The sequence below is a fragment of the Mesoplodon bidens genome (genome assembly GCF_964165515.1).
Source record: "Mesoplodon bidens genome assembly, chromosome: 17".
Lineage (NCBI taxonomy): Eukaryota > Metazoa > Chordata > Mammalia > Artiodactyla > Ziphiidae > Mesoplodon > Mesoplodon bidens.
In genome coordinates this window covers 24,826,564-24,850,636 of record NC_138174.1, presented here as the reverse complement: position 1 = coordinate 24,850,636, position 24,073 = coordinate 24,826,564, and the positions used below count along the sequence as shown (strand labels likewise).

Here is a 24,073-nt window from a genome sequence, read left to right as displayed (position 1 = left end):
CATCTGGTCAGCTCGTCCCACAATGCATTCCACATGGATTAAATCTTGCTGGCTTGACACTAACTTCCAGATCAAAGGACATTTCTCAAAATATCCTTTCTTTCAAGCTGATGCTTGATGAATAAACAGAGCAGGCAAGGAGTCCCCAGGCCGATTTCATAGCACATTGTCTGAACACAGAAACCCATTTCCTCCCGAGGCTGTCAAGGCCAAGAGGCACAGACCAACCTCAGGGAAGGCGAAGAACAGAGCTCATGCCAGCACCGCTCATGGCCGTGATAAGATCAGACGGTGCGTACACAGTCTGGCCCTATTCCTGGGGCTCTGCAGATGTGTCTGCTCCAGCTGCCGCAGAGGAAAGAGGAAGGCAGCAGCTGTGGGAACAATGCTCTCTTCGGGCAGCCAAGAGGAAGGAGTGGACCCCCGTCATCGGTTCAGACCACAGCCACCCCTCTTATCTCAAAACCCTGCATCCTCAACATGCTCACTTCTGAGATGCGGAGGACCAGGACCATTTCTTTTCAAAGTCAGCTGGTCAAGAAAGAGTGTACTGTCGATTTCTGGCATGATTCCCAAGGGCATGGAATTTAAAAGAGGGGATTAACACTCTTAATGAATACATTCTTCATGCCAGGCCTTGAGCTCAGCGCTTTACAATCATAATCTCATTGAATCCTCATCACAAGCTTGTGAGGCAGTTAATATTATGCCCCTTTTAGGGATGAAGCAACCCTAGGAGGACCAGATCGGTCTTAGGTCAGAGGGTAGCAGAGTCTGCGGGACTCCAAATGCCAGGGTTTTTCCGTGTCTTGATGTCATGCTGGGACAGAGGGCAAAGGCACACTCCAGCCGACTAACGGGGGGAGACAGAGAAGGCAGGCTGATTCCTAAGCCTTCTTGGGGCTGCTGTGATGTCCACACGGGCTTGTGAAGTCTCTGGAAGCCTGACCCAGGAGAATGCCGTGCTACGAACCTGTGCCACCAGCCCAGGTGTTGCCGCCCACATGCGGCATGTTGTCTGGGTCTTCCTTGCCGTGTTTGGGGGAACTCACGTCTTCACCGCTCTCTCTGTTGATTGTTATCTAAAAATGAAGAAATAAGACATTATCATTCTCCATGACCAACACCAGGAGCTGCAGGACAGAAAGAATTGTTTCCCCCTAAGTCCTTAAGGTAGGGCATAACCTCAGGCCACAGGACACAACAGATGCTGTTAGTGTCTGGCAAAAGTTTCACCGGATTTTCCATCCACTTAGTTGGGAAGGAGACAAATTTAATTTAAAAAAATATTCTTTAAAGAAAAGGTGCTGGACTGGGTTACAGCTTCAGAATTCTTCTAGCGCAGAGTATGCCTTGAGCATTTACATAAAGAACAAGACCCACCGGAAGCAGGGGAAATGGATCTCACCAGAGACTGACTGAGAGAGCTCTCAATGGTTTAAAAGGATCACTGCCCAGCTGGTCCAGCTGAGTCACAGCAGATATACATTGGCCTATTTAATTTTCCAAGAAATCCCATTCCTCAGAGAAATGCCACTTTATATAAAATATGTGGAAAAGAAAAACAGAAAAGGTATCTTTGTGTGCTTCAGTGATATATATTATACACACAGACACTGAAAACTGCTTATTTATTTCCGGGACCCACTCTAATTTTATTTTGGTATTTATAGCTCTCCTAGTTCATCTCGATTTTGAAATTGGATTTACTATTCCTGCAAATCAAACAGAATAAGCAGCACTAGCTTTCCTCTTAGAGAGCCTGTGGCTCATTCATTGGTCCCTAATTTAATTTGGCACAGATTCACCAAAAGGACTGATAACCACGCAGGAATTCCATCCTAGCAGTCAGCTCAGTAGATATTACTCCACAATGAAAAGAACTTGAAGCAGCCACATCCATGTACCCCTATGAGCCTGCTCCCAAATATAATGATTTTCAAGGCAGACCAGATCAAACATTTATTTATTTGTTCAAATAACACTTAATGGGAAATGTATTGGCAAGACTTCATTTGAACTACCATGGGGCCAACAAAAGCCATGGAGGATTGGTCACTGCCCTCAAATTGCTTACAGTGGAACAGGAGAGCCTGCAAATAGACCTGTAGCATGATGCCAGGTCAGTCTTGAGAGCTGACCCAATCCTTGTTAGTAAGTGGACTTTTCATTCTGGATGTTAGGATTAACAAAGGTAGATGATTTAAGGCCTTTGCAAATAAAATGGCTATTAAGAATGAATTCAACCTAACTTCCATTGTCTTATGTCTGGACTAGTTCATTTCAAATGTTATGACATCATAAAGAGATTTTAATTAACCAGATCTTTCTACCCTTAGCTTTGGCATCATTAACAGAGTTTTTGCCATAACTTCAGCATACTTTAAAATTTCGCAGCCAGGACATGACAATTGATATGAATTCCACACATGTAATCATGCTCGAAAAAATGGGTGAATATAATTTTTTTCTTCTTTTTAAAAATTAAACTATGCAGAATAGCTAGCAACATTCAGAGAACAAATAAGCATTTAAAATACTGTCCCACAAACTTGCCACCACTTTCCAGCTTTTCTAGAGGCAGTGTAAGAGATAATCAGTAAATTAAAATATGTATACTGACTATGAGAATTCTAAACCAGCGCTAACCAAGAAAATTTCCTGTGTCGATAGAAATATATATACCTGAGATGTCTAACATGGTAGCTTTTAGCCCAATGTGGCTATTGAGTACTCGAGGACGTGATTTTTAAGTTTTATTTAATTAACTAAAATTTAAGTTTAAATTACATGTAGTCAGCAGGTATCTCATCAGCACAGCACAGCACAAGGACAAGCTTGCCTCAGCCCGGGAGATAATATTTGGTTATCTTAGCAGTATCTTATAGATGTTTTCCATGAGAAATGAGAAAAACAAGAAACATTTCAAAATTGCGATAGAGTTTTATTCTGTTGTCATTTTAAGAAATCTATAGAAAAGTTATGACTGCAGCCTAACTGATTTTTTTAAACAAATATAATGGAACTTACATAAGGAAATACGTTTATTATAATAAGATGGTAAGCTTATTTTTCATACATAAAGACACATTTATTACAATAATGCTGCTCAAAACACTTCTGGCCCGTTTCTGGAAGGATCTGCAGAATCCATGCAGATTCTATTTGAATACCTTTAATGGTGGCCACTTTGTATTCTTTAAAAATAGATTGGATTTTTAATAAATAGCTAAAGGATACTTGGAGCTGATTTCTGGTATGAACTATTTGCTAATTTGCTTTGTACCGTTTGGAAAGTCAATTAACTTCTCTGAGCCTCAACCTTCTCATCAGAAACTAAATGGGTTCAACTAAATAATTTCTTCCATTCCGCTTAACATTGACATGCTCTAGCTGATTCAACGATTCAAAATGTGGTAAATAAGGGACGTTAGTCAAAACCAGGCACAATTATACAATAATGAGACTAGTTTGCTTCATAAGAGTTGTGATACTTCTACAGGCCAATTCTTAAAGATGAAGTTCCAAAAATGGTCTGGGCAATGACAGCATTATTGGAATAACTGTTCTAAACACCTTTCCTCACTTTAGGGTATGTGTGTGTGTATACTATTTATTAAAAATAAATAAAAGAATGGATAAACAACAAGGTCCTACTGTATAGCACAAAGAACTATATTCAATATCCTGAGATAAACCATAATGGAAAAGAATATAAAAAAGAATGTATATATATATGTATAAATGAGACACTTTGCTATACAGAAAAAATTAACACACTGTAAATCAAATATATTTCAATAAAAACAAATAAATGAATAAACAAATAAATGAATAAATAAATTAAAAAAACTCAGAAGAGATATAGAAAGCAAAGTCCTATGTGTCTAGTAACTTTATTTTCATCAAAATCAATCTCCTTCAGACATTTCACGACAATTCAGTTATTCTGCTGTAAGAAAGAAGTACTAAAAATGACGGCACAAGGCAAAAGAAAAAGCCTGTCAAATAGCCCCCCTCAGCTACCTCCAAAATCACACTCTTAAAATTGCAAAGACATCTCTAATGGGCCTTCAGGGAGACAGAAAATTTGCTATGAACTTTCTGGGCAGAAAGGAACTGGTGTGCTCTTTGCCACCTGTGCGTCTTCCAGGCCATCTGCTGGGGAATGGCACGGCTCATAACAAGTCAGCCCCACACCAACCCCGAATGGGAGTCTAGAGATGTTTCAAAATTGACAAATGCTTGACAGAAACAATCATCAGCCCAAACCTGATTTATTCCAGAGAAACACATACCATAAAATTCCAAGGATACTTACTTAAAAGCGAGACATTTGGGGAGTTTATCTAATTCTGTGTCATTTTATGAATGCCATTATACTCACACGAGTCTATTTCTCTAGGTGGATGGGAGGAGCTCACCTGACAAGCAGTTTCCAAAGCATTTTAGGGCGTCTCTTAAGTGAATTGACAATGATTCATAAAAGTTAAAAGGCAGGAAGTCTAGGACAGTCCAACGCAGGACAGAAACTGGAACAGATACTAGGGAAGGCCTATTATTTGAGGAAGCTTGTTTCCTAGGGACAGAGGATGATATAGAGCCTCTGGCCATTCAGAAAGTTGATAAACTGCTGAATTCTTTGAAGGATGTGTTGCGAAGGACGTGGAATGCATTTCCTTCGAGGGTTGGTTTCATCTAGAAAGAGCTCAAGTGAGTCAACCCAGTTACTGAAATAGACCCTACTGTATTCACTTAAATGGATCAAAAATTTTCCCAAACCACAAAGCATTGTGGACTCTTACCAACTGTTGATGCAAATGGATGCACAGGCTAAGGCCTTTGACGTGTTTCTCACAGCTGACACAATCTACTTCCTTTTAGATAAGCGTGCTATAATCATAAGAACTGTTACCCTCTTTCAGATGAATCAAAATGGAAAAAACATGGAGCTTGTAAATTATAACTCATAAAAGTGTCCCAGAGTAAAGCAACCCAAAGCCAGAGCAGGGAAGGGACATGACTCATGAAAGCCCTTCTAGGCAAGGCCCATATATTTCAGGCTCCTCCTCAAACTCATGATTTTTAAAAACCATCAGTAAAATGACATAAATAGCCAGAATACAATCTTGGAGGGAAAGTTAGTTCTTGGAGGACTGACTGGACAACACAGCTTATTCTTATTTTCCAACTGGAGACGAGGTGTGGCACAGCAGATGCTTCTAGCTGCCTCCCCAACGTCCACTCCCTCTTTCTCCTTTCTAAACAGAAGTCAGATGCACCACGGTTAGCTGGGATGAAGCCCGGCTACCCCATTCCCCTCTGCCAGTGATTGGTCTAGGGGAAGATAGGCGACCCAAGATGTAAGAAAATCAGGAGGTTTCCAGGAAAGATTTTCCTCTCGGGTCAAGAGCTCTTTCACTGCCCTGGATGGACCGCCCTCCCCTCCCCTGCAACATACATGCGCTTGCTGCCTTGGCACACGGAGTGAGAATGTGATGCTTAGGGCTGTGGTCTCCATCTGGTGACCATGTGGCAGTGAGAAGAAGGCGGCAGAGGGGAGGATGGAGGAGGCTATGTCCCTGATGACACCGCTGAGCTGCTGAACCAGCCATGGAGTCACTTGCTTCTGGTCTCCTACATCAGCAAATAAGAAATGTCCTTAGTTTAAGGTACTGTGAGTTGGGTTTTCTGCTACTTGGAGTCGACTGCATGCAAACTAATTGATTCATTCATTACAGGATGAATGAGAGGCAACAGGGCAGAAGCCACGGTCTTGATCTTTGGAGGATGTCCTACTTCCAGAAGGTGTGTTGTAAATTTTCTGACATCGAAAACCGCCATAATACTATCAGTACAGTTGCCTACAATTTGATGATTAGCAGGCAATTCAATGCATTCACTCATTCATTTTCTTATTCAAACATTTCTGTGTATGTTTATGGCACCTTTACTACTCACTGAGATAATGGAGATAACATGAAACAGGATCTTTGCTTCCAGGAGGATGTTTTATAAAGTGGAACAAAGTCACAGCACAGGGTAATACAGACCATAATAAGGTACTGAATACATCTGCCTAAAAGATTACTGTCTGAGGTTATTCTTATTCTATGATAGAAAGTTAGACATTTCTATCATAGATACAATGAAAGTCACATAACATGTCCCTAGGAATGATGGTCTTTCATATGAAGACAGCTTCTTAAAACAAACAAAAAACCTTACCCAGTTTTCATGAACAACATGCAGCTTCTACAATGATAACGCATGACAAAAATACCATTGTCCACAGGCAGTTTCTATGTGTCCCAATTTCAATCTCCGGCAAAGCCATCAAGTATGTAATTTATCTCCAGTTTTTCCCTGGCTGGTGGCAACATTTGCTTTCAAATATTCAATGACTTCCTGCCCTCTTTAATCCCTCCTAGTTCTTAAAAAGCAGGGGATGGGGCTTCCCTGGTGGCGCAGTGGTTGGGAGTCCACCTGCCGATGCAGGGGACACGGGTTCGTGCCCCGGTCCAGGAAGATCCCACATGCTGTGGAGTGGCTGGGCCCGTGAGCCATGGCCGCTGAGCCTGCGCGTCCGGAGCCTGTGCTCCACAACGGGAGAGGCCACAACAGTGAGAGCCCCGCGTACCGCAAAAAAAAAAAAAAAAAAACCCACAAATATTGGCATGTTTACTGGCATGGACAAGCACCCCTCCTGCTGCCACTGGACACGTTGAGTATTCTAAGCATTCTCACAAAACAACTGCTAATTAAATTCCGAGACGTTGGGTGCAGGGCAAACTGTCAGGTCTTTATATATTCTACCTTTTCTATTTTGCCTCTTTTATTTTCCAGAGACTTCAAAAGGTTAACGTTCAACGCTAGAGTAACTTCAAGACTGGCCATGACACCTCCAAAGCCAAAGAGAAGGTTGGCGATGCAAGGCCACTTCTACTATGGCAGAGCATGCAAATGTTTTGGTTTTGTTATATACAAGGTGGCTCTGGCAAGAGACATCTACTGTCACGTGCTTTATTATTGAAGCTAAATGATCTCCCCTGGCATTTCCTGGCCAGGTGATTTCAGTCTCATACCCAACCCTTGTGCTCCTCCCAGAACACAAAACCTACTTGGCAGTTTTTAAAACTATTGTGTTTTCCCTGTCAACAGAATTCTCTGAGGTGCTAAGTGTAGCTAGGAAACGGAAGGGTGGGTAGAAAAGCCATCCTACCACTAGGGTGGGGAGAAGCAAAAGGGGGTTTTAATAAGACCCAGGTTCTAAAAATTCTTGAAAGCACTGAGCACATCTTCATGCAAACACATTTAGCGTGGGGGAATTCTCTTCTGAAAATAGGAATGCTAACTGAATCAGTGCTGGACAAGTTATCATAGCATCCTCCCCATGGAGAGGTATTTCCATCATCAAACATTGGCAAATGGCTTTCCGTTTTGTTTATGCTAAAGTCAGGTTATGTCACCAGCCATCATTTCTTCCAGCTATTCTTCATACCATTGTTGGTTCATCATCTCAGACTCTAAATGTTTATGAAGTCATTGTCTACTGATGTTTACCCTGAGTTTCCTCAACCATTTCCTCAAGGCACATGGAGTTCTTGTAAAACCTGTGTTTTCACATTGAGCAAGACAGTCTTCCTTTGCTTCCAGGAGGCCCAGCATTCTCCCACACGTTTTTTCCCCAATTTTCATTGGAGTATAGTGGATTTACAATGTTGTGTTAGTTTCAGGTGTACAGCAAAGTGAATCAGTTATACATAAATATATAACCATTCCTTTTTTTGTTTTTGATTCTTTTCCCATATAAGCCATTAGAGAGTATTGAGTAGAGTTCCCTGAGCTATACAGCAGGTTCTTATTAGTTATCTATTTTATATATAGTATTGTGTATATGTCAACCCCAATCTCCCAATTTATCCCTCCCCCCATTATCCCCTGGTCCCCCACACTTTTCAACAACCATGATGAGTCAAAACTATTACCCAGAATACAAAACACTGGCATAAAGAGAGGCTGTAGAGAAATAAGCTATATGCACTGCACATACAAAGAGCTCAGGAGAATGTGGTATGTCACTCACCGGCTGAGAGCAATTATGGTTCTGTGTTCTAAGCTCACTGGGTGAGGGACCCTTCCAGGCTGCTGAACTAGCTCAAATGGACTGAGAGTGTAAAACACCACTTACAGTGTGGGCAAAATACATACACCGAATAACTAGAATGTATGCATTTATTGTATGGCTACATGAACATACATTGTTAAAGAAAATATTTCTTTAAGTGATAAAAATCAGTGCTATGGGCTGTGCACTGGAAAATGTGGCCACATATATAAAGTGGCATCAGTTCTACAATGTGAACATCCAGGGGGCAGGACTGGGTCTTATTCTTCGTATCAGCTTTAGCACCTGGTCTTTGCGTATCGCAGAAGCTCAGTAAATGTGTGGTGAGTAAGTGAACGGCTGCACGACAGGCACCGCCTCTGTGGCCATTCCAAAGCTGCGGAACGGCTCCAGCGGGGTGTATGCCACCAAGAATATATGGAAGCCTGATAACTGCTGTCCTGGAACCAAAGGAGGCAAATCGGAAAGCAGGAAATTTGGGAGAGGAGAAAAGAATACCATTGGGTTTTGCTTTGCAAGATATTCTTTGAACTTTAGATTGTGAAGGCTCTTTGTGAGCAACAAACTTAGAACACTAAATACCAGAGGGTAAAGCTTTATAATGAAATTTAGGCCATAGTTATAAGACACAAATTATGTTATGTATCATTGATATTGAGCTACATGGTAATTAGACACAAACGATTCCTAGAATGATTGTAATTGGTGAGGGGTTTATGTAATAAAACACAAGTGAGTTTGTCATTTTTCTCTTCTGTGTGAGTTCTCCAGTTTCTTCAACAGTGTGACTCTGTCTGTTTCCTGTTTACACCCTGGAACTCACACTCCTTACAGGACAGAGCCCCGGATGCCCCCCCGAGCGAGTTCCCTCTGCATTTTTTTTTTTTTTTTTTTTCTTTTTGCGGTATGCGGGCCTCTCACTGTTGTGGCCTCTCCCGTTGCGGAGCACAGGCTCCGGATGCGCAGGCCCAGCGGCCATGGCTCATGGGCCCAGCCGCTCCGCGGCATATGGGATCCTCCCAGACCGGGGCACGAACCCGTATCCCCTGCATCGGCAGGCGGACTCTCAACCACTGCGCCACCAGGGAGGCCCCCCTCTGCATTTTTGTCTCGCGTGGCTCCCCTCCTCTCCCTGGGCCCCAACCCCACTCTTCTCGCTCTGTGCCCCCATCTGAGGACTCCAGATGTGAAGCTGTGCATGTGTGGCCGTGACCTGGCCACCTGGCAATGAAACGGGTCATCGGAGGGAAGAGGAGAGAACGTAAGACAAAGTACAGAGACCCTAAATTAACCTGGGGCCCTGGGGCTGAACTGCGGTGAGCGAGTGGCAGCCAGACTTCCCCTGCGTCCTCCCAGTGTCTGTGCTGACTTCTGTGGTGTGACTAATGCTGTATGACACTTAGGAATGTTTTCATCCTGTCCCCTTCCACTGACATCATGTACCCCAGTTGCTAACACAGTGTAGTGTTCTAGTTGTGCAGCCGGGCACAGTAGCTTATCAGAACCCTGGTTTTAAGAAACACGCTTTATACCCCACTTCCGACATATTTTGACGTCTTAATGTCATTTTTAGGGCTGTGTAAGTTTAATGTAGATAGAGAATGAGGTCAGGCATGTGTAAGAGACAGATTTTAAATGAAAGAAAGTGCCTGAGAGGAATTAAGTAGTGTTTCAGAGGAGGGTGGTACGCAGCAGAGGACTGGCCTGACAGCTGAAGCCTCACTTGCTGTGTGATGCTGAGCAAATCATTCAACCTTTCTGGGCCTTAGTTTTACTCATTTTCAAAGTGACAAACCAGACTAAATTCTTTCTAGTTCTAAATTCTTTACACAGGGATCCTTATCTACATTTATTTTGATCCTAGTTTATAGGAAATGAGTTGTCATGGAAATCAATTTGAGTAAAATAAGAGTTAAGTGTAAAGAATATTTTGATATAATCATGTAAAAGTTTGGTTTTTCTTCAAATTGATTCACTAAGACTAAACTTAAAAATTTTTTTTAAGAGGCAGCTCGATGTCATGGAAAAAAGCATTTTACTGGAAATTAGAAGACTGGTTTTTTTTTTTTTTTTTTTTTGCGGTATGTGGGCCTCTCACTGCTGTGGCCTCTCCCGTTGCGGAGCACAGGCTCCGGACGCGCAGGCTCAGCGGCCATGGCTCACGGGCCCAGCCGCTCCGCGGCACGTGGGATCTTCCCGGACCGGGGCACAAACCCGTGTCCCCTGCATCAGCAGGCGGACTCTCAACCACTGCGCCACCAGGGAAGCCCGAAGACTGGCTTTTGATCTTGGTTCTGGTACTAACTGGTGAAATGGTTTTGGCCCAAGTTACTTATCTCCTCTTAGCTTTCTTTACCCGAAAATCAAGGGGCATGACTGGCAGAAATGTAATTTAAGTACACTACATGATTCTTCTGGTTGATACTCCTTACAGTATGAACGCTAAACACTGGTTTAACCAAAATTCCAGTACAAATTTATTGAGAGGATGTGTAAATAATATAGCAGGGGTAGGGAGATGTTAACTGTGTATCATACAGTAGGGATGGGAAAGTGAAAGTGAGCTAAATCTTCTATCTATCTATCTATCTATCTATCTATCTATCTATATATATGTATAGTTGATTTACAATGTTGTGTTAGTTTCTGGGGGACACATATCAGGGAAAGCTTCCTGGAAGAGGCAATGCCCAAGAAGAATCTTGAAGGAAGAGAAAGAGGTGGGCAGTCCAGGAGGCTGGGGATTTCAGGCAGAAGGAACAGCAGGAGGTGTGCTGAGCTGGACACAAGGGGATTAGGTGATAGCTGACACGGAGGGACCTTCGTCTGTGCTCAAACAGCTCTTGCTACAGCACCCCGTACAATCTCCCTGCATGAAGGCATATTCACTGAGGTTTATGAAATGCCTCATCCCCTAACCCACCCATTCTGCCAAGTCAAAGTAGAATCAGCTAATCAGAGCACACCAAGGTTTATGTGGAAACCCCAATAATGAAAGAAGTAGTTAGGGGTCATCACTCCTAAACTTATTCTCCCTTATTGGAGAACATCAGGGAGAAATGCATTGATCACTGTGGTATCAGTTCACCAGTAATCAGCAGGTACATTTAAAAAACCAACCTACCTGCCTACCTCCCTACCTATCTACCTCAGTCTTTAGATAAACACTTAGAATTTTTATCATGTGAAATTCCTCCTAACTTCTTACTCTTCCTCATAATCAGGCCGTGCTGTAATGGTCCACGCTGCAGTTGTTGTGTGTTTGCCTCTCTCTCTCTTTTTTTTTTTTTTGCAGTACACAGGCCTCTCACCGCCGTGGCCTGTCCCCTTGCGGAGCACAGGCTCCGGATGCGCAGGCTCAGCGGCCATGGCTCACAGGCCCAGCCGCTCCGAGGCACGTGGGATCTTCCCGGACCGGGGCACGAACCCGTGTCCCCTGCCTCGGCAGACGGACTCTCAACCACTGCGCCACCAGGGAAGCCCCTGCCTCTCTCTTTTTAAAGACAATCTCAGTTTTTAAATATAATTTAATTAATTTTGGATATAATTTAATTGTACCAATCCTAGGAACACAGAGAAGCAGTACGGAGCATGCCAGCAGCCTAGAAACTAGGTTACCTGAGTTCCAGTTCTAGCTATGCAAATGGGCAAAATTCAAACTCTGAGAACCTCAGCTTTCTCATCTCTCAAGTAGTTAAGAAGTGCACATGCCCTCATGGAGTTGTTGTGAGGTTCATATAAGACACAAAGCAGCTGTGTGACTCTAGAAAAAGTACTTAATCTCTCTGTATTTCAGTTTCTGCATCTACAGAACGAAGGGGGCTGTACTCAGCGAGGCACCCATGTGTCGTTTCCCATTTGAAACATGTTTATATCTATGCAAAGATGCTTTCAAAGCACATAAAGTATTGTTCAAATATATGATGCAGTAGAGACATATTATTAATTATTAAGAAACAGAAGAAAAGGGAGAACTCTATTTTTTTTACAGTTTTATAAATTCCCACCATTTCTCTATTTTATTTGTTAGCATATTTTACAAGCACCAACCACCTGAAGTCATGCAAGTGAATGAAGTTTCCTGAAAAAAGCATTCAGAATGAAAAGGGTAGTGGCCCAGGAGAGAAATAAATCAGCAAAAGAGACTGAGAAGGGCAGGCAAGAGAGGCAAAGGGGAGTCAGGAAGAGGCTGTGGTTAACATGGGAGCCAACACAAGACTGGGCTTCAACACAGAGAGACTGTGCAGAGTTCAATGCTCGTGAGGGCCAAAGAGATGGTGACTGGAAAGGTACCCATGGAATTCAACAATGTGGAGGTTAGCTGGTACTCCAGCAAGGGCAATTCTGTAGAAGGCGGGGGAAGGGGACAGGAGTCATTAGATGGAGAGGTGAGTGACTGGAGGTCTGTGTGTGTAGGAAGTTCTCTTAAGAGGCTTTGCTGTGAAAGAGATTAGAGTCACATAAATTAGCGTGATAGCAAATGAGATCTGTGGCATCTAGAACAACACTAGAGCATGTTTAAATACTGACGGGAAGGATCCAGAAAGGAGAGAGAACGAAGGAGACAAAGGATGGAGCAAAATGCCTGTGAAGGTGGGAGGAGAGACCGGCCTTTGATGGAGCGGGCGGGGGTCCTGGCACAGCTGCGGGCAGGCAGGCGGGCTTGTACATTTGAGCCTGGAAAGTTGGAGGAGCTGCATTCTGGTCACTTCTATTTTCTTTCAGAAGCACAAGACTGAAATATTGTCTGAGAATATGAGGGAGTATAGCTTGAAGTTTGAAGAAAGTAGGGACTGTATGAGAGTCATTATGGAGATCAGGCTTAAAAGACTTTTTAAAAAAGTCAACAGAATTCAAAAATTTCCAAACACGTTCCTTTAAATAGAAGTTTTGTGGAATATAGCCATCTGTCTGGAGATGATTAAGTATGAGAGAGATAGGCTGGTTGTGAAAAAAATGATAAGGAAGGTAGATTAATGAAATCCAAAGCTATAATTTGGACAAATTGCAGGTATCCGGACATGAGGAGTGTAATCCTGAAAATGACACCTTCTAGAAGTCGTTCCTAAATTTCCCAAACAAAAGCTGCTTTCGTTTCCCTGGGCTCTCACTGCACTCTAACCTTCTCTTTACTGTCCTTTGTGACACAACAGTCTTATTCACCCATGTGTGGCTTTCCCTCTTCCATTCTGTGGGCACCTTAAAGGCACCAGCCCATAGCCCATAGCTGAACCACACAGTGTGCCTTTCAATAAATGTTTGCAACCTTTGAAATAGTTGAGGAGGAAATATTATCTAATTTATACAGATAGGCCTCATACACGTTGAGGTAGACTCTCAGGGCATAAAATGAGCTATCTTTGTAAGAACAAAGGATTTCCAGAAACAGCAACCTATCAGCAAATGGGTGGGCCATGCTTGGGAGCAACGTGCTCTTGAGGTGGGCGGCATCTCCACTCTGTTTCACAATTTCAAGAGAGCCCCATGCAGCCTAGCAAAGGAAATTCAAGGAAATGAAACAACTCCCTCCCCCTGCTCCTATTCTTCTTAGATACAAAAGACAGATAATTATCTAAAGTATTTCTCAATCTGAACAAAATGGCAAAGTGACCTTCTGGTCTGTGGTAGTCTACTCACGTCAGTGTTTGGAGCAAAAGCAAAGCAATGTGCAGGCTTATGGAACGCTCACGAGGGCCAACTTCCGCTCTCCCTCACATTACACAGACCATAAATAAAGAGAAATAGTTTAACAGGCAGCCAGACCTGAAGGGCTCTGAGTCACCCCGAGGGACTGATAAAATTCTCCTGCTGGTACACTTACACAAACCAAGATGCAATGAATTTTTTTTAGGATACTCCCTTTGCTCAATAAACCTGAAAGTTCTAAACCTGAAAGATGGCTAGACTAAGAGGGAAAATAAATCAATCTGGCAAAAATAGTAATCATTCAAAGTGTTGGTAGATTAACTGAAACATATAGGAGAACCAATTTAGTGATTTAAAAATCATACGCTTGCTAGTTAAAAATCTCCATTTCTAGCTTTTTGGCTTATTTCTAAACACACTAGATGAGTTTTATCTAGTCACCGGGCTACTTAATGCTAAAACTGGAGCTTCTGTCCAATATCTGATTTGTTTATATTTAAAACAGCAGGGAGAATAAATTTCAAAGTTGGAGGCTTCTTACGGATTTATCTTTTGTTTGGTGGCAATTACTACCAGATAATAAGTCAAGCCAGTGGCTTATTCTGGTGATGATGAAACGTTAGATTACTCTTGGAAAGTGATATTTCCAGTTTATTGAAGTAAAGTATCCAAACAATTGCTTCATTCTGCTTAAAAAAAAAACAAACCCACAAAAACAGAGGACGAGATAAACGAAAACAGGTTAGAGGGAAACAAGGAATCAGTCTGAGAAGTTCTCCTATCCAGTCCTGATCTCTGATAACCAGTGGGTTTATCAACAACATGCTTACACAGAGCAGCACACTTTCTGTTCCAAAGAATCCTTGTTTTCTTCTTCCAAGATATATATGTATATTGTAAAAAAATCTTTAAGTACCTACTTGAATGAAGACAAATGACAAAGAAGGAGAGCAAGGGAGTTACATTGTTTGTGGGCAGGAACTGGATAAAAGGGTTGGAGGCATTTTCTTGGGGAAGGAGTGTACTAGAATAAGCACTTTGAGTAAGAGTAACAGTTCTTTCAGAGAAAAGGTAACCTTAAGTATTAATAAAACAAAACAAATTACAACGAAAAGATTAACTCTATAAAGAATAATTAGTTTTCAAAGTATTTAGAGATCACTGGTTTTGAGAAAAATTATGGTGCTAGTCAAAGTCAGATAGATTATTTCACTTTGCAATCTCTTTAGGAATTTGATGTTTGGGGGACCTGCTCAGTTAGGGTCATGTACAGCAGGTCAAGTTCGTTTGGAATTCTAAATCTTCTTAGGTGTCCTGGCTCAGCTTTTCTGTAAAGGGTCATAACATCTATTTACCGGTGAGGGGCCGTTACTGCTGTGGTGTCGATGATTAGTTTTAAGATGGCTGCTATATTCTTCCTATTTATTAAAAGAAAGCAATTTCCATCAATCTTGGGAGATTCTGACCATGAGAATAACGTCTCCCACGGCAACCCAAAGATCTCAGGTAGCGAGCTAGCCATGCTAACTGGAATTCATACTGTGTGGTGTTCTAGAATGCATTATGGGTTTATAATGCAAAGAAGACTTTTATTAAAAAACAGTAAGTGGGGGGCTTCCCTGGTGGCTCAGTGGTTGAGAGTCCGCCTGCCGATGCAGGGGACGCGGGTTCGTGCCCCGGTCCAGGAGGATCCCACATGCCGTGGAGCGGCTGGGCCCGTGAGCCATGGCTGTTGAGCCTGCGCGTCCAGAGCCTGTGCTCCACAACGGGACACAACAGTGAGAGGCCCGCGTACCGCAAACAAAACAAAACAAAACAAAACAAAAAAAACAGTAAGTGGGAGGAGTGGGAAAACCTTTTCCTGGTATGCAAATGTTTTATATGATCATATATTCTGAATTTATATTTCCAAAATATCAGAGGGATCCTACAAAACTGCATTCTACATAAAATAAGACAAATAGAAATGAAATGACTAATAACCAGTTTATCATATGTCCTGCTGGGCTGGGACAGTCCCTGTTAATGCCTGTTGTCCCAATGTAATTATTAATAGCACCCCTTTCATTCTTATACGTGGAATTATATGATCATCCTATATTAACCAAGCATGTAGATAGAACCCAACCCTTTGGAGGAGTTTATTACGCCATTTGCGTATTGAGTTAAACTCTGTTTCTGGGCAGCAATTGCCTCAGGCAATACTGGGTTATATACTTCTCACCATCTGATAGAAGGTTCCATACATGTTTGTTTATATTTGTCTATAAAGATCTGTTTGTTCCAAGCCCATACTAACAATTTTTTGAAAGCAGAATTTTTAAAATTTTGAAATAAAAAAATTGGAAACTTGAATATTGTCTGCACAATTCACCAATAAATTTTCTGGTATCTGTTTCTTACAACTCTTTATGAAAACTTACAGCATAATAGACACATTTCAGCTTTTTCAGGTACTTCTATAGGTCCTAGGCTAAGGTGGTCCTGCCAGCTATGGCCTTAGCCCCAAATCCCACCCAGTCTCAAGCCAGTCCTGCTGCTGGTCCCACTCTCTCTGCACTTTGTCTTATCTGATCCCTTGCCTTTTCCCTTGGGGACAAGCCCCTACCTTAGATCCCTCTTCTGGCAACCAGGTCCCAATTTGGTTCCCTATCGCATGCATCTCTGCTCTGGTTCCCTGCCTTGTCCTTTCTCTGGAGCTTCAAGGATCCCTTTGCCTGATCCGGAACCTCTTCTACCTGGACTCCCAGCTGCCGTCAGCCGTCACACTCCTGATTCTCTATTTTGCTTGTGTTCCTGACAGTAAGGACAGACATTCAGGACTTCTTGTCTTTGAACAGACGGCATCCAGTAAAATGCCTGGCGCACAGGAGATTCTCAACAGGCAGTTAAGTGATGAATGAACGCGAAGCTTCCTTCTCATTGCCTGGAGCTGGGTTTCCTTCCAAGCGCCACTTCCACCTGGCTCTTTCCATTGTTAACAGCGTTCAGGGAGCTAAGGTTCATGTATATGGCTTTGGGATGAGTTAACACAGGCACAGAGTTTAAAGAATCCAGGGGCCTGGGTAGTTGGTGTGTGTCCCTAATGGGGCAGCTGCCTGGGGCTGTACAGGGTGAGCCTACGTTGAGGCCATGTGACTGGGGCTGAAATTCCCACTGTGCTCCCATCACCGGCGCTAGGCTCTGGGGTGAGCAGCCTGGAGGAAGTGGCTATTTTTTCCTAACTGGCTTATGCAGAGAGGGCCCTTTGGCAATCCGTCCTCCCGCCAGGAGAGCCTTTCTCTAGGTCTGCATGGTGGCCCATGTGCTGGAAGAGGCCCTAGCGGGATGATCACTCCCACAAGGAAATGTTTTAGCGACTTCGGGTAAGTGCAGCTCTTAAGGAACAAGGCCCTGTGACGGAGTGAATCTGCTATCTCCTTTCTTGTTTCCTATTATACGTAAAACCGAATAATTCTGCTTGGAAGTTCATAAAGACAGACTTCATCAGAATCTGAAGATAAGAACTTTAGTATGGGAGCTGACTAACTCGGATGTTTTGTATTGTGCTACTATATTACAGCATTTTTCCCCCCAGGGAAGTGAGGTGAATGTTCTTAGTTTTGGGAGAATCCTTGGAAGGCTCTTTCAGAGGATTTCCTCACATCAGCCTTCAACCTACAAGTGATACTTAGATATGTTGCACGTGAAGAAAAACAGAGTGTCGGGACTTCCCTGCCGGTGCAGTGGTTAAGAATCAAGGGGCATGGGTTCGATCCCTGGTCAGGGAGTGTAGGGGGGTGGTCTGCCTTGCCTATAGGCACTTCTCTTGGATGATCGAATATATTTTTTTTTCAGTGTTAACAGAGACCTGTACTCCTGCTACTCAGAAATGTCCTCTAGGGCTTCCCTCGTGGCGCAGTGGTTGAGAGTCCACCTGCCGATGCAGGGGACACGGGTTCGTGCCCCAGTCTGGGAAGATCCCACATGCCGCGGAGCGGCTAGGCCCGTGAACCATGGCTGCTGGGCCTGCGCGTCCGGAGCCTGTGCTCTGCAACGGGAGAGGCCACAGCAATGGGAGGCCCGTGTACCGCAAAAAAAAAAAAAAAAAAAGTCCTCTAACGTAGTGGCTAAGTGCACAGACACTGGAACCAGTTTGCTTGGATTCAAATCCTGGCTCTTGACACTTATTAGCTGCGTAAGGTACCCCATCTATTAAATGAGGATAATAAAGGTACCTACTTCATAGGGATGCTGTGGGGTTAAAAAGAGTTAAGACACATCCTCACCAAGAACTGTGCCTGGCCGCACTAAGTGCTGTATGTGTTAGCTATTATTACTATTGTTTTATTTTCTGAGTGTGAAAAAGGTACTGGTTAGTACAAAACATTCATTTTTCAGTAGAGATGTGCCAGATATATATCAGATTAATATCAGCATTGGGAAAAACTAACTCAGGATTTTAATCAAGGATATTTTCTGAAATTTAGGTTGAATGAGAATTCTACACTCTTATATAACACTCCATTTTCTTATAATAACTCTTTTTTTTTTTTTAAGAAGATGTTGGGGGTAGGAGTTAATTAATTAATTAATTAAATTTTGCTGTGTTGCCTCTTCGCTTCTGTGCGAGGGCTTTCTCTAGTTGTGGCAAGCGGGGGCCACTCTTCATCGCGGTGCGCTGGCCTCTCACTATGGCAGCCTCTCTTGTTGCGGAGCACAGGCTCCAGACGCGCAGGCTCAGCAGTTGTGGCTCACGGGCCCAGTTGCTCCGCGGCATGTGGGATCCTCCCAGACCAGGGCTCGAACCCGTGTCCCCTGCATTGGCAGGCAGATTCTCAACCACTGCGCCACCAGGGAAGCCCTATTTTCTTATAATAACTCTTATAACACTTATGTCCCATTCTTATACTAACACTCATGATTTGCTGTTCATTCATGACCTCACACAGGAAGTTCAGTGGTACTGCAAGTATTACAAATCCCAAACTGATGTTTCCTAACGCTATGCTCTCTCTGCCCAGAATGCTGCAGCCCCTTTATGGCTCTGGCAGCTGGAATGAGAACTTGATGACTTCTGAGCTCTTGAAAACACGTTTGCTCTGAGTTGCAAAAGATGTGGCATGAAGGAGACTCAAAACATTTCTAGCCGTATGGCAGCTCCAAGTGATCTGAGAGAGATGGGTAGCTTAAAAAATGAGAATAAAATATGCCAAAGAGCTAAGGAAAAGGCAGTTCATTGCCTAAAAATTCCAACTTAGGCTTTGCTCTTCAATTACTTTTACTGTTCACTTGTTAAAGTGATATTTCATCTGGAAGAAGAAAGGCATTTCCAAGAATGCAAAGAAGAAAATGTGTACTATTTTTTTCTTTCTTTAAAGGGTCTGAAAGAATGTTCCTGATTTATATGTGCAGAGTTGAACAATGGAACCTAATCTTGCTGCTGAGAAGAATTCATTCATTCATTCACTCAATGTATACTGATGATGAGTGTCTCCCATGTGCCTGTTCCAGGCACTGGGGAGAGACTGTGAACAATACATTCATGACCCCGGCCCTGCAATCCAGGTACTTCATATATATTGTTTCTAATACTCATGATTCTCCATATTAGGCATGGTTATGTCTACTTCACAGGCCAGGAATCCAAGGCCTAGAGAAGTTAAGCAACTTATTGCCACACAGCTATTAACTGGTGGTGCTAGGATTCAAATCCCAGTCCATCTCATTCCAAAAGCCAGGTCTATTAGATTCTTTTTTATTCTATCATCACATGGTCTTTAAATAATAAGTGTGTTCTTGAGAGTTACAGAATTCAATGTTTTATAAAGCGTATCATGGTTTAAGAAAGTGAGTAATATTTCTGAAAAACAATCACTTTTTCCTTCTTAATATATGTCAGATTTATAGAAAGTAATGAATACCAGTTATTTGGACATTGGTTCAAAGCGCTAACATCTCTTCTATAAGGTTAGTAAAATATAGTATTTGTATATGGTCTGAATCAGTTTTATACCAGCTAATCTTGAGCAAGACCTGCAGACTCAAGGCCTGCTCTGTGATACAAAGCTGATAGTGTCACTTACTGGCCATAGGACATTAGGTATCACCATATTACACAATGAGATCCTGTTTCTTCATCTGTCAAATGGGGATATCATCGCCTGTCACATGGAGAGCTACAAAGAGTAAATGGAGGACAGTACAGAAGGCTTAACAGTGACAGGCATGCTTCAGTCCCTTTCCTTTGTCCCACATATGACACACCAGCTTTTCTAACAGTAGTAAAGCATATCTCTGTTTAGCATTTACAGACCAAAAATACCTCTGATGGAAATGTCCTAGAGCATGAAGATTACTGCCTTTGATGCCCTGCTAGTGGTACAAGCTAGGATGTAAATGAGGAATAGAAGCTTTTAGGATACATTTTTCTCATTTTTCTGGATGACTCAGGTATAGGGTGACTGAAGAAGGGTTTGAATAGATAATCCCTAAACCTCAAGTAATCTTTCACTTATGCAAATTAGGTAAGGATATATAACCACACTAACACATAGAGTATATCTACAGACTAATAAGACTCAAAAAGAAGCAAGCACATGTGTTCATTCAAAAGACTGTTATTTGGGGCTTCCCTGGTGGCGCAGTGGTTGAGAGCCCGCCTGCCGATTCAGGGGACATGGGTTCGTGCCCCGGTTCGGGAAGATCCCACATGCTGCAGAGAGGCTGGGCCCGTGAGCCGTGGCCACTGAGCCTGCGCGTCCGGAGCCTGTGCTCCACAACGGGAGAGGCCACAACAGTGAGAGGCCCACATACCAAAAAAAAAAAAAAAAAAAAGACTGTTATTTGAAATTGTCCTCCTGAAAGTGCATGTATTTATTTCATTCATTCAATTAACAAATGTTTACTGGGTGTCCAGTAAGTTCAGAGCACTGTGCCAGCACTGGGCATATGGTGATGAACAAAAGAGCAATGTTTCCTCCTTTCAAAATCAGTTTTGAAGTCACACATGGAATTAGTCACATTTTCTGTTGACAAATAAATATCACTAAGAAACTCTAGACAGGAGTGGCCTTAGTCTGAGTTTATCATAAAACTAGTTCTGGATCCCACCAACCAGGAGGAAACATTAAGTGATGCATGTCTTAGAGAATCTAACACAGGTTAGCAGAGGAGCTCTTTACTGACACAATAGAAAAGTGTGCCTCTGGACTCTGTCTGTAGCCCCAAGTAGAGTGTCTCAGATTTCCTGAGCCTGATTACTGTTAATTATGATGATAAAAAAAGATTCCCTTTTTTTTAGCCTTGGAAAAAATCCTACCCAAGTAATTTTTCTGAAGCTTGAGATTACATTATTTATCTCGTTCAGGTTTTAAAAATATTTCTGATTTTTTTCTGCCAATAACCAAGCCCTTTTCCCTCTTGGAGAACAATCTTGATTTCTGAAACAGTTCTTCCCTTGACATTACTTGGTGGGGGGAGGTTGGGGGGTGGGTGGGCATTATTTCCCCTGAAAAGTAAACAAGGGAATAAAAACAAGGTGACTCAAAGGATGAGGAAGTATGTTTTTCTAGAGAACAAAAGATCCTTTCACAGTATGTCAAAGACTTAACTGTGAACTTTCCTGAATGTAAACACTGTTCAAATGGCAAAAGGAATTTCATCTATGTCTATAAAAGGTCCTGCACAATAGTTCTTGCTTGAAGCTACATTTGGTAGGCAGTAAAATAATCTTTTTCTTCAAATACTTTGCATACAGACCTACAAAAACTTTATCGTCTCAGGAGTGATACAATTACAATTACTTTCATAATAGCAATAATAACACACAGATCAGAGTACTGCTAAAAGCAAGTCATGTCATAAATTACGAGTGACATCATTTATGCCTAGAGTCTTCAGGAATAAAGAAATGCTTTATGAGAAAGTATAAAATGCTAGGCTGATGCTTTCCATTTAGCATAAGAGTTTAAAAGTTACAGGGCACTGGAGTTTAAAAACAGATTTTTTAAAAATTGAAGTAGCGCTGATTTACAATGTTGTGTTAGTTTCAGGTGTACAGCACAGTGATTCAGTTACACACACACACGCACACATATATCTATTCTTTTTCAGATTATTTTCCCTTATAGGTTATTACAAAATATTGAGTATAGTTCCCTCTGCTATACAGTAGTAAAAACAGATTTTGTTATGATCATAGAAGATTATTAATATTTCAGACTGACAGGAATTATGAGATGTCAGTTAGCTAAAACATTATATTTTTCCTACTTTAAAGTCTTATTCTTTATAAACCTAGCTATAATAAATTTAAAATTGATGCTGGTAATTATGTTTATAATATTTAATAGAGTTATATGCTATAACCAAATTATATAATTATTATGGAAATGCCAGAGATCTTTCCTTACCCAGCTGCAGATTTTGCAGACATCCTATGATTACCATCATCAGCCCAAATCCCACTGCAGCCAGCTGCTAGGATTCTTTCTCCCATCACTATGGAAGGGTCGCACAATTTCTAGGATATGATCTATAAGGAGTACAGCTCAGGGTCAGAGGATGTTGAGATTTCCTTCTGGGTTTTCTGTTTTCAAATGATGAATATAAAATGAGAATGAGATATTCTCCAGGACCCCGTGGGGTGTGGGGGGAGAGTGGAGGCAGTGGCAGGGCTAGTGTGCCTCAGAGATCAGCATCTGTGTGACATTCCCCTGTACCTCCACTTCCACGGACCTGGGCAATGTGGGTTCTTTCCAGTATCATGGAAGGAATGTGTCATTTGGTCAAATTGAAAAAGGAGCTTCTTGCTTCCTCAGAGTTTCTGAAAGAGTGGAGGGCACCGAGCAGCTCCTGAAGGATTTATCCCATGTGGAGGAAAGGGGGTATAACACTGAGAGAGGGTGATGGCATCTCCTAGAGGCCATCCCTGGCTGGAATGGGTCCAGTGCTTCTCCTGGGGAAGGAGCATGAGATTTCATGTTCCCGGGGGGACTGAGGTGGGCAGAGGAATCATAAGGTTCATGCTGTAAAAATAGTAAGAAAGAATGATTCCCCCAATTCCCTTTTCCTCAGTTCTCCTTTCCTAAGAAAAGGAAGAGTCCTAAAATTATAGAGCTGCCTTTTCAACTTCTGCCATGAAGTAAACGTATAATCTCAGCTAAGTCACTTAATCTTTCTGGGACTCAGTTTACTCATCGGAATTGCCTTGCGATCTCTGAGGTACCTAAAGGTATTAACGATACCAAACATTTACCGAGCGCTAATATTTGCCATATGCTGACATAGGCATGGAATCGTATATTAATACTTGCCATACGCATGGGTTATCTCATTTATCTTTACAGCTCCCCTTTCAAGTATTATCATTTCCATTTAATGTGAAGCGGCAGAGGCTTGGAGAGGGACAGTGAGTTGTTCATAGTCACAAAGCTAGTACGGAGTGGAGCCAGGATACAAAGGCTAGTCTGTCCAGTTTTAGAGTTGGTTCTTTTATGAGTTATGCCAGATTTCCTCCATTCTGTGATTTTCACCGTAATAAACAGGTGTGAGTCATTTGTTAAAAAAAAGAGGAACCATTAGTTTGGGACCGGAAGAATGAACTGGACATAATCCACAGCTTTGCTCCTGTAGGAGAGGAAGTTTGGCTCCTTCCTTCAGCCTTTGTCTGTTATAGCTCCCTTCCTAGCATCTGGCAGGGAGGAATTGCCAATCTGACTTGGCAAAGGTCACCCACTGGGCTACATTTTCCAAGTGTGCCATCATTGTGCATTAAATGTGTAATGGGCTCCCTGGTAGTTCCCACTCTGGTGAAGTGAGCTGACCAGTTTAGGACTTATGTCCTTTAGGGAAATCCAGCTGGTCTGTGTCTTTCTGCTCTACCTCTCCTGTGCCTGCACCTGAGAGGGGAGTTAAGGCTGGGGCTTCTGCAAATATGGCTTAGAGTCTAAGGGAAGGAAGCAAGAAGACCTGCTTCAGCTGCCAGGCCCAGGTCTTGCTTTCTTCATTTTTGCTACTCCTGCACCAAGGGTAGCTGGGTACTGGTCCATTTACTCATAAATTAGTATGTATGTATATTGGTACTTTGTGTCCCTTTTGGCTAGTTCTCTTGTGTTTATAGCTCCCTTGGTTATAGCTCCGTGGGGGAGTGGCCGGAGTGCAACGCTGCGGGGCCGGCCTGGCAGAGGGGCAGAGGTGGGGCAGAGGCGGGGGCCGAGGGGCCAGGGGGCGTCGGTGGTGCAAGGACTCTGGATCCTGACGGTCGCCGAGGAGCTGCGGACCGGGTCCGAGCCCTGGTCTGGGAAGATTCCACATGCT

At 42.6% G+C, this 24,073-nt stretch overlaps 1 protein-coding gene across 3 annotated transcripts in view; it reads right to left on the bottom strand.

Moving 5' to 3' along the window:
• The window catches only part of VWA8 (von Willebrand factor A domain containing 8), a 378,001-nt gene that overhangs the window by 48,644 nt on the left and 305,284 nt on the right, over positions 1-24,073 (bottom strand). For all 3 annotated transcript variants that reach the window (XM_081214571.1, XM_081214572.1, XM_081214573.1), the window contains exon 38: positions 974-1,082. In XM_081214571.1, coding sequence (XP_081070697.1) covers positions 974-1,082 — 109 coding nt within the window. The remainder of the gene's footprint in view (positions 1-973; positions 1,083-24,073) is intronic.